Source organism: Coptis chinensis, chromosome 6 (assembly GCF_015680905.1).
Source record: "Coptis chinensis isolate HL-2020 chromosome 6, ASM1568090v1, whole genome shotgun sequence".
NCBI classification, from domain to species: Eukaryota; Viridiplantae; Streptophyta; class Magnoliopsida; order Ranunculales; family Ranunculaceae; genus Coptis; species Coptis chinensis.
This window is the reverse complement of record NC_141461.1, coordinates 94,329,329-94,338,685: the sequence shown is the minus strand read 5'-3', so window position 1 is coordinate 94,338,685 and position 9,357 is coordinate 94,329,329. Positions and strand designations below refer to the sequence as shown.

General features: G+C 42.4%; 1 protein-coding gene across 1 annotated transcript; it reads left to right on the top strand.

The window, feature by feature from the left end:
• Window positions 1-6,587: 6,587 nt before the first annotated feature.
• LOC147495609 (uncharacterized) lies at window positions 6,588-8,779 on the top strand. The gene is made up of 2 exons (XM_086568428.1): window positions 6,588-7,571; window positions 7,607-8,779. The coding sequence occupies exons 1-2, from the start codon at window positions 6,588-6,590 to the stop codon at window positions 8,777-8,779; spliced, it is 2,157 nt and encodes a 718-aa protein (XP_086424554.1).
• The last annotated feature ends 578 nt before the right edge of the window (window positions 8,780-9,357 follow it).

Sequence of the window (9,357 nt, the reverse complement as noted above, 5' to 3'; positions counted from 1 at the left end):
TTGGGTTGAGATGTGCGAGCGTGATGTTATACTATTCGCCTTGCACATCCAACCGGTCCAAGTTGGTTGATGAATCCCCAACTCTTAGTAAGTAAACTTAAACCAAAAGACTAAACTTCCAAAACTTAAACTATTTTGGATTTATCCTAATTAATTTTTTTGTATTTTGAATTAACTATATGATATTATCTTAATCTAATCATGCATAACAACACTTAATAGAAAATAAAACCTAAACATGCTACTAAACTAATTTTTATGTTTAACTTTGCTGATCGATGGATTACTAATTTATTTTAATTAATAAACATTTTTAATTTTTAAATTCCTTTTTTAATTGAAATTTTGGTTTTGAAAACTTAAAACTTTGCAATTCTATCTACATTTTATCCACTAACAGTCGAATTAAAAAAACCAGGGGGAATTAAAGTAGACTTACACACGAAGATTCCGAGCCAACGGAATCTTCGTCGGAGAAAATCGAGGCGCAGCGCAGGTAAATGAGGCGCGGACGCGTGTCATATCCGGACGCAGGTGAATGACTTGCGGGCACGAATCTTATGTGGGTGTGTGTCTGACATGTGCGGGCGCGTGGGTGACAGGCGCGGCACGGGTTCTTTTGCGCTCGTTTTTCTCCAGCAAGTTCCGATGATTCGTCTCATGCTATTCTCGAGCTTCGTTTGTGCAGAAGAGTGCTGGAAACATGTGATAAAAGTAAAATTGATAGTTTTACTAATGAATGAAGCGATGAAACTCTAAACGCAAGTAAAACTAAAACTATACTTTGTTGTGCTAGACTTATCAAAGTTTTCTACTCTCGATACTATTGAAGTAGAGTTAGAATAGAAGATTTATTTCACTCCTAATTCTTTAGCATTCGTGTTTTCTAGCTTATCAATCCTACTAAAGTCAATGAGAGTTTTACGAATTTATACTACGATGCAAATTATACTAACAAGATAATGCAACTACGAGAATACTAAGGTTTGAATCTAGATAAACAATTAGGGGAATTTGATTCCACCTTGAATTCAACTTAATAAACTAGAATAGATTGTTGTAATCCAATTCTTATGTTCTTACGATAAGAATTGCTTGTTCTAATATCTAATCATTCATGGTAATCTCTACCAACTAATGACTAGCATGTGGGGAAGTTCCACCCATTTTCATGGCGAATCAACTACCTTCTAGAGTGGAATAAACTCTTACAACTAATTCTACACTACATAATCAAGTTTCATCAAGGCTTCCTCAAACCCCTCTAATGGAGGTTTAGTCTTGATTAATCAAACTATCATTTCTATATGAATTTAAGCAAGACATGATAAAAAGATTCTAACTTTGCTTATTTAAATTCAAATGGAAACTACTCATGCAAGAATTGATTGAAACTAATAATGACAAATAAGTAAATCTATTAAATTGAAACTAAGTAATTAATGGAAAATAAAACTAATTTATGAAGAACTAATTAACTTTATTGATCTAATGAATAAATAACAATTGATTCAGAATACTAAATTAAACAAGATAATAGAAACTAATTAATTAATGTAAAAACTAGATCTAGATCTAAAACTATGCTCTAATGGCTACTTGCTACCTAACCTATCTAATGCTTAAGAGTTAAGTCTTGTGTGTGGAAATGGAGGAGACCAGATCCATATTTCGTGCATGGGCTAAGGAGCCATGTTTTGGGCCGGAAAATCGAGCCCAAAGCCCAATTTCTTCAGTCCACAGAGCCCATTTCAGCTGGATTTGACTTTAATAGATTTTTTGTTCACTTTTGCTCCTCCAATTGGGTCAAGGCTTGGACCATTGGAAATCTCTTTCCGAGCCTGTCGTTTTGACATAAGGTAGGCCCAATTCCGAGGCCTGAGTCCAAAGATATGGTCTTTGAAAGTTCTGCTGATTTGTGCACTGTTTCTGCCCGCGTTGACTTTTCAGCTTTTGACCGAGCTTTACAAATGCTTTTTATCCTTGAATCTTGCCCTTTAATCACAGAACTTCTTAGCAACCAAACCTTGCTCCTTTATCTCGCCAAAGTGGCACATTTCTGCACATAATTGACTTCAATACCTGAAATACATAAAAGCACGTAATCAACATTAACTCTTATTTATCACATCGAATTCGTCCCACGTACTTCTCAAAAGGGACAGGTCGTTACAGATTTTCTAGAAGACTTTCCTGTCGACAACCTAGAACAAGAAATAGATATCCCATCCATGAAGAAGCAGGACAAATCCATCTGGTCTCTCTTTGTTGATGGTTCTAGCAATCCTGGAGGAAGTGGAATCAGAGTCGTCTTAGTGTCCCCAGATAAAGCTATGATGGAGAAGTCAGTTCGCATCGATTTTGCGACCTCCAACAATGAGGCAGAGTATGAGGCACTAATCATGGGCTTTAGAATGGCGCTACAGCTCGATGTACAAGAACTTCAAGTCTTTAGTGACTCGCAACTGGTTGTTCGCCAGATTGTTAAAGAGTACACTACCTATGAAGGTAACCTTTCCAAATATCTTCAAGTTGTTTATCAGTTATTTCCTTCTTTTAAGAAAGCCACCATACATCACTTCTTGCGTGACGAGAACCATCACGCAGACAATTTAGCTTATCTGGCTACCCAAACACCGAATTGTGGTCCTAGACAGTTACTTATCGAAGTAATTGATGGACCTGCTTATCAAACCGAACACATCTTGGAAATCAGTGACCTATGCCCACTCTCCGACAGTCAGATGAGTCAAATATGGATGCAGCCCATCATAGAGTACATCCAACATGGTACAATCCCAAAAGAACGTACCAAAGCCAGACAAGTTCAATATCAGGCACATCGTTACTGCCTCATTAATAACAAGTTATTCAGAAAGTCTGGTGGCGGCCCTCACTTGAGGTGTATAAGCCCATATCAAGGTCAGTTGATTTTTGCAAAATCTATGAGGGAGAATGCGGGAACCATGCTGGAGGTCACTCCCTGGCCCACAAAGCGATCTCCTAGGGATACTTTTGGCCACGAATACATGTACATGCCAAAAAGTATGTTCTCAAATGCATCAAATGCCAGACTTTTGGCCACAATATCATTCAACCAGCTCGCGAGTTAATCAACATTGTAAGCCCTTGGCCATTTCACATGTGGGGCTTGGACATCATGGGACCATTCATCCACAAAAAAACACTAGCTTTCAATTTGTCTTGGCCGCAACTGATTACTTTACTAAATGGGTCGAAGCAATCCCCTTAGCTCATGTAAAAGAGTCACATGTTAGAAACTTCATCTGGGTGCACATCATCACCAGATTTGGCTTGCCACACACACTAGTGATGGATAACGGTTCCCAGTTCAAGGGAAAAATAGTCAAGGAGTTTCTGGCCAAGTGGAAGATCGTTCATGCATTTTCCACTCCTCAGTACCGCCCAAAGCAATGGCCAAGCAGAAGCCAGTAATAAAGCAATATTGGAGAATTTAAAGAAAAAGATTGAAAAGAACAAGAGCCAATGGCCGAACTAGTTAGAAAACATCTTATGGGCTCACCGAACAATAACTCGCTCTAGCACAGGCGAATCACCATTCTCCTTATGCTATGGCACAAAGGCCGTTATTCCTACCGAACTTACAGTCACTATGGCTCGGTCAGAACTCGTCGAGTCTAGACACAATGACTCTGTCCTAGCTCGAGAGGTCGACATACTGGATGAACGCTGTGACCTAGTAGCCATCAGATGAGTAGCATCTTACCATTAGACTCTAAAGAAGTCTTACAACAAGCGAGTCAATCCTCGATCCTTTCAACCTGGTGACCTAGTTCTGAAAAAGACTCAAGATGACGCTAAGCTAGCACCAACATGGGAGGGTCCATACATAGTTGAGCGTCGTCGGTAATGAAGCATACTGGATCAAGACCCAAGAGGGGAAACCCTTACCACGTCCTTGGAACATTTATTTGTTAAAGAAATTTTATCAATAAAGGTGTAATGATTTTGCAATCCATGTTCCTATTTAGTACAAAGTTTAGTATAATTCCCTTATGTGCGTTACTGCAACCTACTTCGTTCGAGTTCACCAACAGACATGGAACTCACGCTGAAAGAATCACCAGCACGAGTGACCCAAGAACGCTCTCTATGAGCAACATGCTCTCTGTGAGCAACATGTTTTCTTAAGTTAACACACTCTCCGTGAGCAGCACACTTTCTTAAGCTCATTAGGCTCCATAACCTTTCAAATTCTCACTAGTTGAGGACCTATAACTGTAGCATCAACCTAGTGAGAACGCTCTCTACGAGCAACACGCTCTTCGTGAGCAACATGCTTTCTTAACCTAACACGCTCTCTTGAGCTCATTAGGCTCCATAGCCTCTCCAATTCTCACTAGTTAAGGACCTACAACTGTAGGATCAATCTAGTGAGAACGCTCTCTACGAGCAACACGCTCTCCGTGAGCAACATGCTTTCTTAAGATAACACGCTCTCCGTGAGCAGCATACTCTTTTGAGCTCATTAGGCTCCATAGCCTCTCTAATTCTCACTAGTTGAGGACCTACAACTGTAAGATCAACCTAGTGAGAATGCTCTCTACAAGCAACACGCTCTCCGTGAGCAACATGCTTTCTTAAGCTAACATGCTCTCTTGAGCTCATTAGGCTCCATAGCCTCTCCAATTCTCACTAGTTAAGGACCTACAACTGTAGGATCAACCCAATGAGAACGCTCTCTACGAGCAACACGCTCTCCGCGAGCAACATGCTCTCTTGAGCTCACATGCTCCATATCCTCTTCAATCCCCACTAGTTGAGACCTACAACTCCAGGATCAACTAGATGCGAACGCTCTTTATGAGCAATGACTCTCACTAAGCTAAACCTCAGGCTTTTCAGCCACTACATACCTTACTTATTGTGAACAAAACAATATATACAAGCAGATAAGCATAAGCAAAGGGCATGCGTTCCATAAACATCCATAACAAGAACTGCTTGAATAAATTTAGGAAACCAGTTCACAAATCCATCGATCTATTGGGACTACCCAGAAATCCAGATCGGTATCATTACAACTTTTGGAATTATCGAACTGCCACTTGCGTGGAACCCAGTTCGTTCTGTATCTGTACCAAAAAAGTGAATTGCTCAGGCAAGCCTAGGAAACCAGTTCTATAGTTTTAATCTCTTATGGAGAAAGAAACAGGCAAAACATTCAAAACAAAAAATTCTTCATCTTACACAGACAAGTCCAGCAATCACAGTCAAGCATCAGCAACAATGTGTTTATCAGTAGGAGTGGCGTTGGTGGAAGGAGCATTACTCCCATCTCGTGGTACGACAAGTGCAGCTGTACCCTCAGCCTCACGATCTTGTTTTTCTAGTAGATCAACATACATCTCCGCCAGTAAAACATGTTCTTCACAAACTTAATCATATTCTCTTTGCGCTTTTCGTGCTACACCTTGACAATGCTTCGTGTACTCAGTCACCGAGGCCAGCTTTTCACGCAGGTCAATCATCGAACTAACCAGCACCGCTTTCTCATCTAATACGTCCTGATGCTTTTTCCTCAATGCCTTCAGCTCTTTCTTGTCAACTTCCTAGGCAGTACGCATCCTTAGCAGCTCAGCCGTGTCTGCACTATCAACATTATCAGTACGTTAAACAGTTCGCTTTAACTTATCGTACCCATTCAGGAACTACAAAGAAAACACTAATGTTAACGTTCGCCAATCAAACAACAAGAAACCAGTAAAGAAAAAAAAAAAACCATCTCGTGCCTTCTTCCCCGACCCTCAAGCACCACTCGTGCTGCACCCCCTGTCCCCCACCATCCACCGTCACCTCCATCAAACACCACTATCCCCCACCATCCACCGTCCCCCACCATTCACCGTCACCTCCATCAAGCACCACTGTCCCCACCATTCACCGTCCCCCTTCCCCCTCCCTCAAGCACCACTCGTGCTGCACCCCCAGTCCCCCACCATCCACTGTCACCTCTATCAAATGCATTCAAACTTTAACATCCATTAAACCTGACTCTTACCTAAACACTAACAGATCTTGAAAAAAAAAAACCAACAAACAAACAAAACCGCAAGCCTTCTTCCCCGACCATGCCATGCCACTGGTCCTGCACCCCCACCATCCACCGTCACCACCATCATTAATCACTGTCCTATAAGACTTCCAACAACACCGTCGTTGCCACCACCATCTTCCAACGAAAAATAGAAGTGAATGTGATTTCATTATGTTAATTGTGTTTGGGGTTTGGTTATACTGATTTTGCTTTGTTCTTTTCCTGGTTTGCTATTTGGTTTGTGGGTTTTGTTGGTACTGGATTGGTTTCCTGGTTCGACAGTTGTTGTTTATTAGTCGGTTTCCTTTTGGTTTTGAGAACTGTATGTTTGAATTTGGTTTATGGTATATGGCTTGGTCTAATATGTTGATGGGTATTTGTGGATTCCATTGAACAGTTGGACATGGCGAAACAAATTTTACATTATTTCCTTCTGGTTTTGATTGCTCAGTGTTTGGTTTAGTGCTTTGGTCAGTTGGGAGGTTACGTTTGACACCTGATCACCTACATGAGGGGAAAGAAAGGACCCACTGTTACTTTTTCTGATTTCATTGTTCCACCACTTAAGAAACGTGTTCACTGTCCTTTCCGAGGTCGTCACGGATGCACCAATGGGGTAAATGGTAATGGGTTCACTGTTTCCTACATTCTCACACATTTCGATAAACAACACTTGGATTGCCAGGTGAGTATTGATAGGGTGAGGGATGAACTTAAGGGTGATCGTGAATTGTATCTGTCAGTGGAGAATTTGTTAAAGTCAATAGGTAAATGGATTTGTGGCCTTTGTCTTTGCATCCATGCCAATGGTATGCCGTGTCGTCATCCAGATGATACCATTGAACCTCCTATTTTGATGGAGAATGGGGAACCTGCATGTGTCATTGTGGGCATCCCCCAGCCTAACACTACAGATCTTTCCCTCACGACACACAGGGGTGACGGTGATACCCCTAATCCGCGTATCCCTCTTGATGAGATGTTACTTGATAGTGCATTTCATATACCCTTTCAAACTGTGAAAAGTATACCACGTGCTTGTCGTTTGGCCTTTTCTGGTGCACTGAAATCTGCTCTCTGGGATATTACGGCTGATACTGGTTCAGTTATGCCTTGGGTTCGTCTCTTTCTCTTGCCACGTTGCACTCTGCAAGTTTTTCAACCCCAGAATCGTCAAAAACGTCGTTCTGGTAACAGGAAAAACCTTCAACAGAGACAAATTCTCCATGCTTTGATGACATGGAATGAGCCGGGAGGGATGTTTCGTCTCCTAGAATCTACTATAAAGCCTCCTTCAATCCATCCACCACAGAGATCTGGTCCTACTCAGAATGTGCGTCGATGCTTGCAGAAAGTTGCTGATGGACATTTTGCTGCAGCGGTAAAGGTGTTGTCATCATCAGGGGTTGCCCCCAATACTGCAGAGACCATATGTGCATTAGAGGAGAAGCATCCGATGCGACTACCACCTGTAAGGCCAACTATTCCTGTTGTTGAGCTCCCTTTAGTGGTAGAGAGAGACACAAGTTTTGTCTCCGTATTAGGTCATTTCCGAAGGGTACTTCTTGTGGTCGTGATGGTCTTCGAGCTCAGCATTTGTTGGATGCCATGAGTGGTGCTGCAGCAGCTATATCGGCTGATTTGCTAGATGCATTGACCCCTGTGGTGAATCTTTGGTTACAGGGACGATGCCCACAGTCGTTAGTGGAATTCATTGCGAGTGCCCCACTTACTCCACTTCTTAAGCCGGATAATAGTATTCGTCCTATAGATGTGGGGATGGTTTGGCGTCGTCTGGTCTCCAAGATTGCAATGAAAGGAGTTTCCCAAGATGTGGTAGGATACTTACAGGATTTTCAGTATGGGGTTGGTGTTTCTGGTGGAGCAGAGGCGATTCTGCATGCTGTCAACCGCATAGTGTATGCTAACAGTGATAGTACCTCTCTTTCGATGCTGCTTGTAGATTTTCAGAATGCTTTTAACATGGTTGATCGGACTACCATGTTGAGAGAGGTTCGTATCCGTTGCCCAGCTATTGCCCCTTGGGTTGAGTACTTGTATTGTCAACCTGCGAGGTTATATATGGGGGATGGCTACATATGGTCTGCTACTGGGGTCCAGCAAGGCGACCCTTTGGGTCCCCTTCTATTTGCACTGGTGTTGCATCCCCTGATTCTGCGGGTTCAGTCCAGTTGTCAGTTGTTGCTACAGGCTTGGTATCTAGATGATGGAACTCTGATCGGAGATACAAAACAGGTGGCGACAGCTTTGGGTATGATTCAGGAAGAAGGACCTTCTTACGGGTTGGTTCTTAATGTGGCTAAAACTGAGATATTTTGGCCATCACTTGATCCACGTCGCTCCACTCCTGGTCTTTTTCCTTCAGATTTGTCCCGTCCTCAGCAGGGAGTCAGGTTGCTTGGAGGTGCGGTCAGCACTGATTCATCTTTTGTCATCGGTCTTGCTCGTAAGCGTGTTGAAAAGGTTGTGACTTTGATGAGCTGTTTAGCTATATTGGAAGATCCACAGTGTGAGTTAGCTCTCTTACGGGCTTGTGCTGGGCTCTCTAAGTTGGTATTTGCGATTCGTACTTGTCCACCATCCTTTTTTAGAGAGGCAGCAAAGATTTTTGATCGGCATCTCCGTAGTGTTTTCCAGGGTATTGTGGTTTCTGATGGTCCTAACCTCGGTGATTTGTAGTGGCGTTTATCGACACTCCCATTACGTCTTGGTGGGTTAGGTATTTATTGTGCCACTGATGTCTCTACTTTTGCTCTTGTGGCCTCCCGTTGTCAGACTTCTGAGCTTCAGAATCACATTCTTAGGAGTTGTGGCCCAGTGCCTTTGGATGAGATTCTGGATGTTGCTAGCAGTGCTTTGAGTCTTTGTCTACCCGATTTTGACCTCAGTTCTATGGCCGTGAATGCTACCGTCCCCTCAAAACCACAAAAAGTTTTGGCAGAAGCGTTCTATGGTAAGATTGTTGTTGGTCTTGAGAGGGAGTTTCTGTTATCCGCTTTCGTTAAGCGAATATTGGATGTGTGCAGTCAGAACATGCAAAAGATTTTCTACTTGCTATTCCGATGGAGGGACTTGGTCAGCGTATGTCGTCAGTGGAGTATCGTTCTATTCTCCGGTACCGTCTCATGATTCCTTTGTACTCTGAGGGTGGTCTATGCCCTGTTTGCAAAAAAAAAAGTAGACTAGATGCTTTTCGGGGACCATGCAAATTGTTGTAGACATTTTCCGGGTTTCAAATACCGACATGATCATGTCGG